The sequence below is a fragment of the Mixophyes fleayi genome, chromosome 4 (genome assembly GCF_038048845.1).
Source record: "Mixophyes fleayi isolate aMixFle1 chromosome 4, aMixFle1.hap1, whole genome shotgun sequence".
Taxonomy (NCBI): domain Eukaryota; kingdom Metazoa; phylum Chordata; class Amphibia; order Anura; family Limnodynastidae; genus Mixophyes; species Mixophyes fleayi.
In genome coordinates this window covers 294,642,422-294,660,441 of record NC_134405.1, presented here as the reverse complement: position 1 = coordinate 294,660,441, position 18,020 = coordinate 294,642,422, and the positions used below count along the sequence as shown (strand labels likewise).

Sequence of the window (18,020 nt, the reverse complement as noted above, 5' to 3'; positions counted from 1 at the left end):
CACCTCTTCAGACAAGGTTATGATATTCCTCAACCACCATCTTAATTTCCCTAGATTACCCTATTACCATCCTCTACACAGCTAACGCAAGACAACAACCCGCTGACCAACATTGCCACACACACAGCCCACTCAATACTTTTAGCTTTGCATTCTAACTGGTCCCTTGTGCAATATGATGTAGCACATGTCCTTGTGTTTCAAACTCCCATTGTCCTATAGATTGTAAGCTTGCAAGCAGGATTCTCTTACCTCTCTGCCTGTATGTATTACCCAGTATTGTCTTATTAATGTTTGTTCCCAATTGTAAAGCACTACGGAATTTGCTGGTGCTATGTAAATAAATGATGATGATGATGATGATGATAAAACGCAACCATATAGTACACTGCTATAAATATCACAAAATATTAAAACTTTAAAGGAACACCAGATGAATATCATTATTTTGAATTGAGAAGCCAGGCAGACATTTTTGGAAGTGAGTGAAGGAGTTTATAAAAAAGGCGTACTCTACAGCTGACCTAAAATGGTCATTGGGAATGAAATCAGACTGGGTATTTGGAACCTAAATAGAACTGTCTCTTCAGAGTAAGTACGGATGGGAAGCTTGATACTGCTTCAGGAAACCACCATCATAGTAAACATTTATCCCAAGCCTGCCTGAACTGGCAGCGATACGTGGATTGTGGTAGCTATATGGCTTTTTATGCTGTCCTTAACATTCCTGACAACTTCCATAGGTTTATCTATATTACATCATTTGTAATAGAATTTGGCCCATAAGCACATATTTACATAACATGCACATGCAGTACACAGGAATTCCTGATTTAGTACAACATGCTACAAGTTACCGTAGTTACAACCCACGTACTTCATATAATGTATATTAATTCATTTTAGCAATATTTATCCCTTCATCAGCTGAATGTGACAAATGTAAATTTGCTACTTTAAAACACTGGACAGAGCAATATATTAGAGCAGCCTCTAGTGAGGATTAGTTTAATGGAAAGAGGAACATCTTGCCCACATTCCAGGATTACCCTCGTCATACATTCTCTAAGACTGAAGATCTTTTAATTAGGGCTTGGATAGTGTCATGGACGTTTACTTTCAAACGTCAGCGAGTTCTTATTTCCCTACTCTGCATTGGAAGACTTTACTTTCAAAGGTATATGTCCAAAAAGGCATTTTATACTTAGACTATTTCATTGCCAGTTTTTCATGGAAAATAGAGTTTCTATATTTATGTGCTAGAAAAATGGATATTGAGTAGCTGGTAACTACAATAGTAAGTATAGCATTTTATTAATATTATTTGGCTGAGTAATATAGTATATTTAGTAGTATGTCTGTATAATAAATGCGTATTTGCAGCAAGAGCTTACACCTGGGTAATTAATACAATAAAAATAGTATACCTCACAGTGCTAAGTGGATCAAGCATAGACAGGGTCCTTCATTTGGAAACAGTCATCCCATGGAAGTACTATAACATAACAATGAATATACATAGAGCAGTACTGCAACAAAGATAGTGATGTGAAAGATAATCTATGTAGTGTCCCATGGGAGTTATTCCCTCCTCCAAGTGCATCTAGTCCATATGGCAAAATTAGAATATAAACCACGTGAAGGGGCCCCCTCAGGGGATCTGCTTACAAGATTCCTCGTGGATACAGCGCATCAAATCACATCTGCCCATAAGTAAAAATCTCTGTCATACAGAACACTCCAGCGACCATCACATGATAAAGAAACAAAACATGCATAGCATAATTCCATTTATTAATTTAACATGATAAATATATAAAACAATGAGGCAGAAACTAGTGTCCTGCTATCTGCGTACCATAAATAAATGGGTCATAAGCACATAGTAAAGGATGGATTACCCGGGTCCAAATTCCTCCCAGTAGTAGATGTGATAGGGTCCCATATGGTGGCAGGAACTATCGCTTTAGCCGTACAACGCGTTTCGATTCCACAGGGAAATCTTTGTCAAGGTGCCTGGGTACCTGGGTAATTAAGCCATTGTTGATTATATTTCACCGTGTCCTGTTATTTTTATGCCAGGTAACACTGACTGTAATAATTTATTATTATGTAGTAGTTTTATGTGGCAATAGAAAATAGCAAAACAAAGGCAGACTAGGGGATATATTTACTAAACTGTGGGTTTGAAAAAGTGGAGATGTTGCTTATAGCAACCAAACAGATTCTAGGACCTGATTCATTAAGGATCTTTACTGAAGAAACTTCTTATTTCAGTCTCCTGGACAAAACCATGTTACAATGCAAGGGGTGCAAATTAGCATTCTGTTTTGCACATAAGTTAAATACTGCCTGTTTCTTCATGTAGCACACAAATATCAACTTTAAATTTCAGTGTACAAATAAGCTATCAAGTATTTGTGTGCTACATGAAAAAACAGGCAGTATTTAACTTATGTACAAAACAGAATGCTAATTTGCACCCCTTGCATTGTAACATGGTTTTTTCCAGGAGACTGAAATAAGAAGTTTCTTCAGTTAGATCCTTAATGAATCTGGCCCCTAGTTATCATTTATATAGTACAGTCTTCAAAATGACAGCTAGAATCTGATTGGTTGCTATAGGCAACATCTCCATTTTTTCAAACCCGCAGTTTAGTAAATATACCCCTAAGACCGTGAAAAACCCAGTGCAAACATTATAAATGGCCCTCTACCCACACATAAATCACATTAAACATGCTTTCCTGCTATGCATACATACATACATACATACATACATTGTGCCATATGATGATAGTTAAATTGTTAAAAATAATTGATGTACTTCACTTCTTAACCTTTATCAAGGGCAGGTTGGCCCGGGGGGCAGGGGGGCCACGCATCCCCGGGGCCGGTCAGAAACAGTGTGTTTTGGGCCAGTCTCTCCTGCTCGGTGGCTGGTCCCGGGGAGAGATCAGCCATCGAGCAGGAGAGACCGGCCCACCTCCCGCTCAGTGATAGGCCAAACATTCGGCCTATCACTGAGCCCTCTTGTGTGACATGGGACCCGCACCACGTGATAGGTGCCGTCCCATGTCTGAAGACTGCAGAGCACTGCGCGGATGGAGAAAGGTAAGTGCGGGGGGGGGGGGGGGGGTGTGCACGCTATACTCTGTGTGTGTGTTGGGGCACTGTACCGTGTGTGTGTGTGTTGTTGGGGCACTATACTGTGTGTGTTGGGGCACTATACTGTGTGTGTGTGTGTGTTGGGGCACTATACTGTGTGTGTTGGGGCACTATACTGTGTTAGTGTGTGTGTGTGTGTGTGTGTATGTGTATGTGTGTGTGTTAGTGCGCTATACTGTGTGTGTTTTGGGGCACTTTACTGTGTGTGTGTGTTGGGGCACTATACTGTGTGTGTTGGGGCACTATACTGTGTGTGTTTGTGTGTTGAGGCACTATACTGTGTGTGTTGGGGCACTATACTGTGTGTTGGGGCACTATACTGTGTGTGTGTTGGGGCACTATACTGTGTGTGTGTTGGGGCACTATACTGTGTGTGTGTGTTGGGGCACTATACTGTGTATATGTTGGGGCACTATACTGTGTGTGTGTTGGGGCATTATACTGTGTGTGTGTGTGTGTGTGTTTGGACACTATACTGTGTGTGTGTTGGGGCACTATACTGTGTGTGTTGGGGCACTATACTGTGTGTGTGTGTGTGTGTGTGTGTGTGTGTGTGTGTGTGTGTGTGGGTGCGAAGGGGCACTACAGAGTGTGGGTCCAGTGTATTTTGTATGAGTGAAGGGGCAGTATACTGTGTGTGTGAATGAGGAGCCAGTATACTGTATGAATGAGGGGAAATTGTATTGTGTTTGTATTGCTATTTTATTTGTGTTGTGATGATGGGGCAATTTAATTTAATAGTGGGGCCTATGAAAGTAAGATGGGTTGATTAGACCTTTAATTTAATGCTGGGGTGGTTTGGGATCTATTAATTGAATGTAGCGCTATTTGGGGAAAATGAGGTCTATTTATTAAAAGTGATTATGAATTATTTAATGCCTGGGATGGTTGTGGGAAATGGTTATATTTATTAAATGTAAATGCTATTTAATTTATTGCTGGGCTGTTTGGAGGGAGGGAAATAGGTTTATTTATTAAATGGGAATGCTATTAAATTTAATGACAGGGTTAGTTGGAGGGAAATAGGTCTATTTATCAAATGTGAATACTATTATTGGTTGGAGTTTTCTGAATTTCATGTACCCATTTTTTTCTCCAAATAGGGCCTCCAATATTCCAGGATCCAGACAAGCAGCAAATAAGCTAAAGAAACCAGCAGCCACAAGTGGTGACAGTGACAAGAACAGGTAGGAGAGAGCAGGACAGGTTACCAACTGAATCTGGTGGGACAGTCCTCAATTTGGGTGACTGTCTCGCTTAGGACAGTTGGGAGGTATGTCCCGCTTCACCGTGTACTGCTCGTGAAGGCAGAACTGTGTGCACCTAACAATAGTGCACACAGTATTGCCTGTGTATTTGTCTAAAATGATAACCACATCATAGGGGGATACCCTGTCTAAAGTGCCCAGGCCCCCCAGAGCCTTAATCCAGCTCTGGGCCTGGGCATACATATATATATATATATATATATATATATATATATATATATATATATGGATTAAGCAACGCTAAAATAGCCTGTTTTTATATAGATAAATATATATTGTACTAAAAAACACCCTTTAAGGATGGGCCGCTACTTATGGACCAGTGCTGTGTGCTTGCCCCCGGGCTAAAGTCTGCCAGCCCTCCCCTGACCTTTATTAATTATTAATCATTGTGGTAGTTCATTTGTTTATTAGTTAAAAGTTAACAAAATATTTAAAATAGAGTTTAAAATAAACAATTTGTATAGAAACTTTCGTAGCTAACATAATCTCCAGTTTCATAATCTGTCCGCTGATTTCTTACTATCTTTTTGTTCTTACTATACAACACGTTCATCTTGGCTACCGCTATCTCCATTCGAATGCACTGTGAAATATCTAGCTGCTCAGTATCTTATAAGTGCTTGCTCTCTTAGGTAGTTTGTATAACTCCCACACAGTGGACCTGATTCATTAAGGAAAGTTAAGCAAAAGCAAGCAAGTAAGGCAAAACCATGTTACTTTGGAGGGGGAGGTAAGTTTAAAATGTGATGGCAGATTTATATTTGGGGTAGGGCCATACTTACCAACCTTTGGTAAGTTCCTTCCGGGAGATCCCAGGTAGGGGGGGGAGGCGTGGTTGGTGGGCAGGATCGGCGGGGCGTGGTAATTCTCATCATTTTTGCTCCGCCCTGCAACAAAATGTCGTTTTTGCCGTGGGCGTGCGGCCAAAATGACGCGATTCACCGCGAATCACGTCATTTTGAGGAGCAGATGCCATATGCGGGATATACCTACCCGAATTTCGGGAGTCTCCTGGACATTCCGGGAGAGTTTGCAAGTATGGGTAGGGCATGTCGTACATCAACTTTAAATCTCAGTCTACAAATAAGCTATCAAATATTTGTGTGCTACATGAAAAAATAGCCAGTATTTTTCTTACGTGCAAAATAATAAACTCATTTTCACCCCTTGCATTGCAACATAGTTTTGTCCAGAAAACATGAGCAAGAAAACTTACTGATTTTTTTGCTTAACTTTCCTGAATGAATCAGGCCCAGTGTTCCCTTCCTAGCAGCCACCATCTCTGTTCTCCATTCTTACTATCTATACATTCAACCTGTCCCTCACTACTTTCACTTAGCTATAATCAACAGTAAAGAGAGGTGCTGTAGTTATAACAAGTTTTGATCTGTGCATATGTGTTCTGGAGGGTTATTATTACTATTCTTATATCAGTTTCAGAGCCATAGTACCACAATGCTATTATTATTATTTATTCATTTATAAGGCACCACAAAACTCCACAGCATTGTACAATGATGAGGTAAGACAGGGAGTATAACAGGAGATACATAACATAACACAACACAAATTACATAAATAACACAGCTGACATAACTCAAGTCATGAGAGCTTACAATCTAAAGGGGGGGTTGACACATGGGAGGGGGAACTGAGCTAGAGAGGGCCACTGAATTATACACAAGAACCCCATTTAACTCAGAATTAATGGTAAGCAATCAGATTTCACTCCAAAGTGAGCTGCTAAACTGGCCAGATCCATGACGAATCTGTTTATTTGGGTCTCAGGCCTATTGGCTGGTTCATATGTGAGATGATTACATTCTAGCAGATCAAAGTGAACTGGATTTTTTTAGGCAGGCCTGATTAACATCTGTTTGTTTATTATTAGATGTTAATTGGTATTGACAGATGTCTTGGGCTTGCACATGTGGCTATTTGGGGCTTCTTTAGTCTACCTTCAAATATTCGAAAATCATGGCATGACCAACTTCCTCATGGTCCATTCCTGAATTTGTCTGGATAAATAGATGGCTGCAAAAACAGATCTGAGACAAAAAAAATAAACCAAATAACCACAAAATGTTTCTTTCTTGCTGTGCAATGCCTTTTCTCTGGTAGCTATGCATTATGCACTGCTAATACAGGTTTTAAAAGGAGGAGCTGATAATATCATTTCATGACAGGCAATGCCCTAATGAATAATAAAGCTTTGTGAGTCTAAGGGTCTCCCTAGGTATTTCTAGTCACACAGCAGAGGTTTAATCTCTTTCAAGTTACTTTAACTCAGAGAAAATGAACCACTGATGTTTATTGCTTGAACAGAGTTCTCCACCCCGTCAAATTTTTGACATTTACACATTGCTCAGAGCTTCAAGAATTGGTGCTAGAAGTAGCAAGTTCTATATACTGAAATGCAAGTACATGCTGAATGCCTGGCAAATTGCAGAAATAGGCAGCAACTAACCACAGTTATAATGACTTAAATACTCTGGAATGCATTAGTGCTAGATTAAAGCACAACGTGGGAACCTCAGAGCATTATATTTCTTAAGCACTCTACAAACAATGTGATGAGTAATCTTTGATAACACTCATTTAAATATTTTATTGGGCATGATGGAATTATAAATTTATTTTCACTTATTACACATACATTGGAGAACTTTATAAGTCTTACCATGTTTCCTGCATAATTTTTACATGTTGTAGAAGCAGACAGTATCATACATTTCATTGGAACAATTCTGTATACTCAGAAACTCATTACTAAGCTATTCAGTGCAAACTGCCATATTGGTGTGAGAGATCACTGCACTTTCCAAAGTCACTGATTCTGGTCAGTAAATAAACTTGGCTGTTTTGAAACAATGACTTTGTACAGCAGATTTGTTTCATCTGTTTACAAATAAAGGTCCTGATTCCTCTTCACACGTAGGTCTTACGTTAAATGTTTCTGTGCATGCGCAGAAAGGGACATTACGCCAATGAATGCAATTGTATCTAATTCACGTCCAAACGCAAATGACACGACTGCCTACGACTTGAAGGGCGGAACAGGGGCGGGATGCGGCTCTAGGGGCAGGTTGAGGTTGAGCGCTCATACCTTTGTCCGATTCAAGCTCTGGGCATCAATGAGGTACAGAATTTTTAGCCGTATCACTTGCACCAATTACAGGGCAGGATAGTGATGACTGACAAGTAGAGATGCTCAGGCTCGGTTCCTCGAAAACTGAACACACCCGAACTTAGGGGATCCGAGTACCGAGCCAAGCTGGCTCGGTACTGGCGTGCGTCCTCAGAATTGAAAATGAGGCAAAACATCATTGTGACGTCATCGGATCTCAGATCTGGCGAGTTTTGAATTCCTTTTTAAGATCCAACATAGTGACCCCAATTTTTCTTTTCTGCCACTGCTGTGTGCCAATGTGTCCTAGATGTGCTAGGAACTACTGGAAGGTATTTTAAGGGATAGTATTCAGGATTACTTGGTACGCCATAAAATTATTAGTGGGAATCAACATGGATTTGTGAGGGATAGGTCATGTCAAACTAATCTAATTAGTTTCTACGAGGAAGTTAGTGGAAACTTAGACCAGGGTAGCACAGTAGATGTGGTCTACTTAGATTTTGCAAAGGCCTTTGATACAGTGCCACACAAGAGGTTGGTTTACAAAATTAGAGAACTGGGTCTAGGAATCAACATTTGTACTTGGATCGAAAACTGGTTGGAGAATAGGGAACAGAGAGTTGTGATAAATGGAACATTTTCTAATTGGTCAAAAGTCTTAAGTGGAGTACCTCAAGGTTCCGTGCTGGGGCCACTCCTTTTTAATATATTCATTAATGACCTTGGTGATGGTTTAGAGAGTAAAGTTTCTATTTTTGCAGATGACACTAAACTCTGTAAGGCAATAAAATTAGAGCAAGATGTAGCTTCTCTACAGAGGGACTTAAATAAACTGGAGGATTGGGTGGCCAAATGGAATATGAGGTTCAACACAGATAAATGTAAGGTTATGCATTCAGGGATCAAAAACAAGAACGCAATCTATAAATTAAATGGAATTAATTTAGGAGAATCTATAATGGAAAAGGATTTGAGAGTGCTCGTAGACAGTAGACTTAGCAATAGTGTTCAATGTCAAGCAGCAGCTGCAAGGGCAAATAAAGTATTGGCATGCATAAAAAGGGGCATAGATGCAAGGGAAGACAGTGTAATTTTGCCACTGTATAAATCGTTGGTAAGACCTCATCTTGAATATGCAGTACAGTTCTGGGCACCACTCTATAAAAAAGATAATTTGGACCTAGAAAGGGTTCAGAGAAGGGCGACAAAATTGATAAAGGGTATGGAGTCATTAAGTTATGAGGAAAGGTTAGCCAGTTTAGGCATGTTTACTTTAGAAAAGAGGCGTCTAAGGGGAGATATGATTACTATGTACAAATACATTAGGGGCCAATGCAGAGAACTTTCATGGGAACTTTTTACCCCAAGGACTATACAAAGGACACGTGGTCACCCTCTAAGGTTAGAGGAGAGGAAATTTCATAACCAGGGGTTCTTTACAGTAAGGGCAGTCAAGATATGGAATTCATTGCCAGGGAAGGTTGTGATGGCAGATTTAATAGATATGTTTAAGAAAGGGTTAGACAAATTTTTAGCGGAAAGGTGTATCCAGGGTTAATTAAAATGTAGGATAGTAGTGGAAATAGGGTAAAAATAGGACTGCAATATTGAGTCTGGGGGGATTTTCACAATTGAAACAGATTGGCGGTTGCTTACTCTGGATCAATTTCAAATATAAGTGCAAGATCGCAGGAGATCCAAAATAGGTTGAACTTGATGGACTGGTGTCTTTTTTCAACCTCATCAACTATGTTACTATGTTACTATGTAACTGCCGTGTGTTTGTGTCATTGCTCTTTCGCTTACCATCCAGCCAGGTCGCTGCAGTATTTGTCCGAAAGTGTATGAAAATAATATTGTGACCTGTGAGGTGGTCTAAATTGACTGCAAATGACTTGAAATTAATGTTATTGAGGTTAATAATAATGTTGGAACCAAAAAAGAGCAAAATTAAGTGATTTTAGCATATTTTAGGATTTTTTCTAAAAAATAAAAAACCAAAACACGCGAGGACGGTTTTGCTAAAACCAAAACACGACGCTAATCCAGATCTAAAATCAAAACCAAATCCACTTCACAGGGGTCAGTGAGCATCTCTACTGACAAGTATGCATGCCAGAACATGTGTGTGTAGGTAGGAGAAGCTAAAACAATGCATTTTATGTACAGTACGCATTAAGAACATCCTGATTTATATATTTCATATAAAAAAGAGTCTATTTAATAGAATCTTTTGTTTTCATGCGTTCTGGTGGGCCTTTGTATTGCACATATATGTATGTGCGTATCCTGCAGTCTGTTGTGTTTATGTACATATGGCAAGAAACGTATAGCCACAGAGGCATTTCTTGAGACCGTCTTGTACTTGAATATGGGCGGACATGCATGCAAGTTACATGCAATTTTTTTTTTCTTTTAAAAGAGTTTATTGAAGAGTTTACTTCAAACATAAACAAAAAGGCAAATGTACAAAGCATTACAGTGATAACCACAGAGTTTCAACAAACAATGTGTTACAGTAAACAGTGATAAATGCAATTTTTTTTAAACTAAAGTTGCGTTCAGATTGAGTTCGAAGATAGATCATTCCCAGTGTGTCTTAAGAAACATCAAATCAAATATCCAAGTATGCAAATATTTTTATTATAGGATTTTATTTGACTGCATTTCCCACTTTAAGAGAGATCATCATAGCTCACAGCAAACCACAGATTGTTGATAAAAATCAATACAAAAAATACTTTTGCAATTTAGATAGAAATGAATAGATGACCTATGCCTGGAGTTCGCAATATGTGTTTCTTTTGAGTTTTGTTCTACACAGTTGAGCCATTTTGTCAGCTGTACCAATAGCCATAAAATTGAATCACTTTGTGCCTCCAGTCCCAGTTTTCGTATTTGTGAGGCTAAACGTTGGGATAGCCAACAAAATGGCTGCTACACTGTGTAGGTGATGGATACACTTTAAGGAAGCATTATAAAATAATGAAATGTGAATATTAGGCTGTTACATGTTCTCTGGTAAAAATATTAAAAACAAAAAATTCAAACTAATACTTTTTTTTCCCAACATATGTATCATTGTGAAAATTTGTGTCCATTGATTTAAACAGCTCTGCATTAGAATTAATTAATTCTAAACAGCAGCTCAGGGCAATTCAAAAGGGCAAGTACATGGCTAAAAATCACAGAATGAAGCTACAAATAACAGAAACGATGTATTTTGTTTTGGAGATCATGTACAAGTAAAGACGTCAAAGTGGAAAACACTAAAAAATTAAAAAAAGGTTTATTTTTTTATTTTTTAATGTTTTGTCATTAATGACTATAATATTAACAAGTGACATTAATTGAATCTTTTTTTCTTTGCGTTCCTTTGAGACGTTTTATGCCACCTGTTTTGGACATGTATTGGATGTATCCTGCAGTGGATTGTCTGTTAAAGCAGACTGGACCTAAACCTGTATTCATCAACAGATGTATCTTTACATTTTCTCTTATTCGAATACTGACGTGTGTATTCCCAGTTTATGAGAGTTTTTAAAAATAACACACAAAGCGTTTGTTTTGCGCGCCTTAATGAATCAGGCCCATTGTTAGTACATGTCATTCTGCAACTTTTACCAGATACAGCAGTAATTAATGTTTAATAAATCAGCACTTTGTTTAGTTTATTTGTATTTATGTAACTTTATTGCTATGAATGAGAGCACACTGATGCTGAGCAGTACAGTACAACAGAAATGTTGCATTTCATCTACAGACAACAATATTGATGTACTGCGTAATAAGTTAAGTATGACTTGGGCTACTATTACTTATTCACTGCATTGTTTGCCAGGCATGGTCTTGTAATTTGTATCAGTCTATTCTTCAGCTGTCATTGACTGTGATAAGTGACTTTAGTCTAACCTTTGTTTGCAGGTGTGAGGGGAGGTCATGGTCGCCCACAGAAGAAATCAGACAACAGCCGCGCAAATATAGTCTGGAATCAGAGTTACAGGTAAGAGACATAGTGAGAATTGATTAAAAACTATGGTACTACGGTATTGTGACAACCATTACACATTGAAACAATGTAAATAGACCACTAAATCTACAATCGCTAAGACACAAAAGATCCCAGAGCAGCGTGGTAGAGAGAAGATTATCCCCCAGCCAATTCTAAAACATGAGAAGTCGGATTTAGTATACATGGTACAAAACATTAATCACACTGCTGCAGCTGCAAGGGTAAAATATATATGTTTGAGTACCCTGCAGATTTGCTTTGCAGTCCAACAGGTGTTATTTAACGTAATTAAATAGAGATCTACCTTAATTGGCAAAAAAACATAGCTATTGAAAAATACTGATAATCCCCTGTAGACTGTAATCTATCTCAACCACCTTCCTCTTGTTTCCTCTACACCCCCGTCCTTGTTTCTTACCCTGCTTCTTGTCCCGGCTTTATCCTCCTCCTGTAACCTGCCTTTGCTATTTTTTACTTCTCTTACACCCTTCGCTATATCTTTACATGGCTTTGCGCCCTACGTTTGGATGCCTATGGCATCCTTTATTCCCCCTTTTGTTATACTACTCGCATTTTTTTCACTCGTCTTTGACTTCATGTTTTACATCACATTTGTTTCTCCTCTGGCACTTGCACTATGTGAACTTACTCTCTTTGTACTACCACTCTACAATTTTTTGGTGCCGTACAAATAAATGTTAATAATAATTCAGGATATCTGTGACCCTTCCAACTCTTTCTCTCTGTTCATCTCAGTACTTGTCTTTCTTGGTGACCAGCATAGATATTGAGGGTAACCACCTATATTGTTAATGGTGTACATTTTACATCAGTAGTGAGTTATAGGAAAATTAACCTAATTCTTCCCGCCCTTAAGTCATGTACTATTTCCCCACAGCTATCTTTTATCATTTCTCCCAGTGATATGTTAGATCGAGCTGGGAGCTGGAAAGCTTTGCATATATAAAGCATACATGCCAACTCTCCCGGAATGTCCGGGAGACTCCCGAATTCCAGGTAGGTCCCCCAGAATCCCGGAAGAGCTGAATACTCTCCCGCATATGCCCACTTTACTAAATTAGAGCCGGCATGTACGGGTGGAGGGGGCGCTGCTTCGTGAATCGCGTCATTTTGGCCCCACCCCCAGTGATGTAATGCTTGGTTGGGGTCTTTTTACCACTGTAAAAAGACCTAAGTTCAGACTACTGATTTTCCTGAATGGACAGGTTAAGATAAAGTAGTAATAGTTCCTATAACAGGTGGAATTTATTTTGCACCCATATGAAAGATAGGGTTAGTTTCATGACTTTGCAAACTGCAAGACATATGGGTGTTATGATTTAAAAATGATGGGTACCTTTTAAGCATAACAAGTATAAGAAATACTCATAGATGGGAACCGTCTGGTACTTCTGCTAAAGCTCTGAGTCTTAGGATCAATCCAGTACAGAGACTTATGCTATGAATTACTTAATTGGCGTTTTGCAGTTTGTGACACTTATTCTACTCTACAGTTACTGGCAACCACCAAAAACCTGATATTGGTTGTTTTCCTACTTATTAGCCAAACATACCTGTTTAAGTCAGTTTTGTGGAATTTTACATATTTAAAGGTCTTAGGTGCCTTCAGGACAGTTACCACACAACTGGTAGCACCCGCCATTTAAAAGTCTAGTGGGGGTTCCTGAAATGGAGATATCACTGTTTCCTTAAATGACAGGCTTGTGCATCTTTGAAATGTCTATTAATGCCATTAGCTCGGATGTAGATGTTCCGTATGCTAATGAGGAAGCAATGGTCTGCCTGTTGTTGGACAACAGTGGGACCATTCTGGTATGCTGCAACTGTTAATTGTGCTCTGGTGTTTCTCTAATGATATATATAAATTGTTATTGACAGCTACACATCATTTCAGTGTCAGATGATTGAAATATTTTACAGCCATGATAATAATGTGCTAAAATTGGAAACTAGTTGTATGTATGTTTTTTCTGAGATTTTCTACATATAGAGGGCTGTGCTGTACTTACATTTTAGGGCTTGTTCTGACAAATATTTTGTCACAATTTGCTCATGCCACGTTCCAAATGGATTGTGAGCGAGGTGCAGGCATCGGGATCAGTGATCTTAGTGTCTTCTTGGCTCTCCTGTCCACACAAGCAGTAGTAGCAACCAGTAGGTAAGCTGAAACCCCTCTGACACTTTGCTCTGACAAGCAATTTAAACTGATGGTTATCATCATCATCAGAAGCAGCTATTTACATAGCGCCACTAATTCTGTAGCGCTGTACAGAGAACTCACTCACATCAGTCCCTGCCCCATTGGAGCTTACAGTCTAAATTCCATAACATACACACACAGGCAGAGAGAGAAAGACTAAGGTTAATTTGATAGCAGCCAATTAATCTACTAGTATGTTTTTGGAGTGTGGGAGGAAACCAGAGCACCAGGAGGAAACCCGGAAAAAAACATGGGAAAAACATACAATCTCCACACAGATAAGGCCACGGTCAGGAATCAAACTTATGAGCCCTTCTGTGAGGTAGAAGTGCTGACCACTAAGCCACCGTGCTGCCCAGCTTCTGTGAACTTTATAATGGGCCTATTGGCTACAGGGAGCTCTAGCCCTTCCTACTTTATTTTTGGCATATCTGTGTATAACCAGTTTTAAAATATGAGTACAATAGGTCTCTGACTCTTGCCAAAAAGAAACAGATATAAACCACTCCCTTGAGGAAGGTGAATTTACACTTTTAGAGTAAATTTCAGTAACTTACTTGAAAAGGTGATGAATCAGATGGTTGGTACAACAAATTGTTCCCAGTCATTCACTAAGGGTCAAGTAGCAACAAGAATCTGAGACCCAGTTAAGGTTTTGTCTGGCTTTTGGCTGACATCTGAAGAGAACCTTTATTATAACATCCTTCTCCATCTGCTGTTCTCAGAACACCATAATGAGAGTGGAAATATATTGTATACAAGCTTTCCCTCGACAGAGGAAATTATAGGCTGCTCATGTGTGATTGATGGATATGGTAGAGCTCGCGTTCAAAACGCGGGGGCATGCTCTCTGACAATAAGCAGAAGTATTAGTATATGAGTGTGATTGAAACTTCTAGCAAAGCTACAAGTATGGTATTACTATCTGCCTGGTTGAATTAATAATTTAATTCTGCATAGATACATGTTATACAGAAGAACAAATTGTTTCAGTACGATATTAGTAAGTATTTATAGCTGTTAGTCCATCTGTAATAATGTACAGAATAGTATTGATTACTGATGAGCTGAGGAAGCAGCCATTTTTGAAAGAATAAACAAATGACAAAATTCTGACTCCAGACTTTCCAGGAGGCTCCCGAATTTCGGGGAGTCCTCCCGGACCCCCGGAAGAGTAGGCATTCTTCTGGACTACGGTGGAGGTGGAGCCATGCCCCCGCCATGAAATGCCGCGATTTAGGGCATCACATGACCTTCCCTCCAGGTTGTAAGGTTATAAAAGTTAGCAAGTAAGGTAAAAAATGGAAGGCAAAATATTTAAATAATTAAACAAGTAAAAATGAAAGTGAACAGTCTGTTATTTGTACGTAAATTTATTAGAGTGTGGTCTATTTAGACAGACTTTTTCTGTCATTAATAAAAATATAATTTTTCTGCTCCACTTTAAGAAAAATGGCAGAATAAGCGCTCTCTACTTTCTGTGTGGTAGAACTCAAGAAGTTGTAATTAATAACAACTGTTGTGTATCTCCAAAGGTCAGATGAAACACATGTGACCTTTGACTGCTCCCATGCATTGAGGTCATAGCACTGTATCTTTGTACTCCATCTTACGTTACCCTGCCAAAGGGTGCTGATCCTGTTTATAGCAGTCTGATTGTGTACTTGACCACATTGATTACCTCTCATAGTCATTTTATGCATCATTACAAGGACTGCCATTAAGGAAAATGTTGGGAAGGTACATGAGATAATATTTCAGGTTGTTTTATTTCAGCATTAATCTTCTTGTACTCAAAGTTCTGTTTATTATATTATGGACAGTTTAAATCTTGTTTTAAAAATATTTTAATCTTCTTTAATGAAGCTCAAGCATAGCCCTTCAGGGTACTGTGTTAAACTTTCAAATCACAAGCCAATTAATCCAAATAATTGATGTAGTAAGATACACAAAGGCATGTTTATCACATAATAGTCATGCTTAATATGTGAGGCAGGATTAAGAATTAGAGATCATGTGAAATACAACATTTGGTCATTTAATTTGTATGTATGCAGCACCTTTATCTTAGCTGCTGTGAGATTTTAATAGTATAATATCTATCTACCTATATATACATATATATATATATATATATATATATATATATATATATATATATATATATATATATATAGGGGGATAGAAAACAAAAGTACTTTCAACATTTAAAGAACAGCTATGAAACAAGAAATGGTCCACTTAGGTTTAGTATATGGGTATCAACTTTTGATAAATACATTCCAACTGGCAAGTTTTTTTTTCTTGCTATAATAGTTTAAGTCTTTGTCTCAGTCTCTGTTATGCAACATACTAAGGAGTTAAAGTAGTGCAATCAGGGCATTTCTGCCATAAGTGCATCAGCTTATTACTATCAGTCAGTCTGATATCATTTGTAATCTAGATCTATAACCTAGTTTTTTTCCAGGATAGCCTGTCATCCCACTGCAGGCTATCGTCTGAATTCACAGTTATGTTTTTGTTTCTTTGTTTTGTATTTAGGTTGAATGCAGCTTTTTTTTTAACAAGTGGGCGTGGCTATGTTAATAACAAATCAAATTCCAGTATATGTGAGAATTCATCTTTTAAAGGACATTTTTAAGGTTCATTTAAGTTGTACAAAGTCTGGACCCCACAGTGTGAGAGAATCAGAGAATAGAGAATGATGGTGAAATATATAGTTTTTATTGTTATGACATTTAATGTAGTAATATCAAATATTTGTAGTGTTCAAATGGTGCAATTGTTACGAACTGATCCATCCTTGTAATTATTAGTACCTGAAGAGGAAATGAATGATGGGGGCATGGGAAGGGTTAATGTTCCGGTCCGGTGTTTGTGCCTCCAAGTGATTCACCCCTTCATCACCCACCTCCCATATTTGAAAGCAGCCAATGGGAGAGCAGGGCTCACGTGGCGATTATCTGTCTCCCATAAAAGAGCTGACAGTGAAAGTAAGAGTGGAGAAGTTCGCACCGAGGGAAAGAAACACAGAAGATCTAGATAGATTTGAGGGAAAGACAGAGAAGATATGGGTGAAAGATTATGAAGAAGAAACCTAGTAGTGAACTTACAATGAATAATAGGAAGTGAGAAATGGATAACAGGGGAGAAAGAGACAGAGTAGAATAAGACAGAGCAGACTTAAAGGCAAAATATCACAGATGTGACAGAGTGTAAGGAAACGGTTGTCAGAGATGGCAGCAGTATGGGTAAGAGTCATATAAAAGATAGCTTTATAGTATTAACAGGGGACAGATTGGAAAGCGAAGTAACATAAATGTGACACAAAGTGAGGTGAAAGTTGACAGGAGAGACAGAACAGAGAGTGAGAGATAAATAAGATCTCTTAGAAATAGAATTTATAAATTAATATATCTATATATATCTCTCCATCTATATATATATATATATCTATCCTACTGCCTCCACTGTAAACCTATCAAGTTCCATTCACTTGCATTATCCGTACCGCTACTTCTACATTTCCATACTGTCCCGTCTAATTTTTCATTTTGACCTCTGTGTACTTATATATAAGCCATCAACCCTTAAGTGATAAATGCCCATGTAATATAATCTAGGAAGAAATATTGTCATTTTGTTGAGGGTATTATTGTGCCTGGTGTATGTAGAAAAATATCTAATTAAGTTGTGTTGGGGTGTCAAAAGCTGGACACAGCATACAGATTGTGTATGTTCTGAACACAGATTTTGTCTGTTTTGAATGTAAATCATTCAGATCTTTTACCAGTTCCACTATACACAAAAAAAACTAAATTTTTGATCAGATCTTTCTAGGGATGTGCACCGGCCACTTTTGGTGTCTCGTGTTTTGTGTTTTGGGTTCGGATTTGCTTGAGGTTTTGGGTTCGGATTTGTTTCACAAAACACCTGACGAAAGGTTTTGGTTCGGATTTAAGGTTTTGGATTCGGATTTATTTTGAAAAAACATAAAAAGTGTTAAAATCAAGTTTTTCTGGTTTATTTTTACTCCTACGCTATTATTAACCTCAATAACATTCAATAACAATCATTTCCACTAATTGCCAGTCTATTCTGAACACCTCACAATATTGTTTTTAGTCCAAAACGTTTCACCAAGGTAGCTTTCTGGACTGCATAGTGGAGTGGTCCCGGTACCCAATTTGGTACCGGGGCCACAATACCTCCTCCGAC

General features: G+C 38.4%; 1 protein-coding gene across 1 annotated transcript in view; it reads left to right on the top strand.

Moving 5' to 3' along the window:
- Window positions 1-18,020, top strand: part of PDLIM4 (PDZ and LIM domain 4) — a 172,654-nt gene that overhangs the window by 85,058 nt on the left and 69,576 nt on the right. The window contains exon 3 of the mRNA XM_075209847.1: window positions 11,494-11,572. Within this exon, the coding sequence (XP_075065948.1) occupies window positions 11,494-11,572 (79 nt within the window). The remainder of the gene's footprint in view (window positions 1-11,493; window positions 11,573-18,020) is intronic.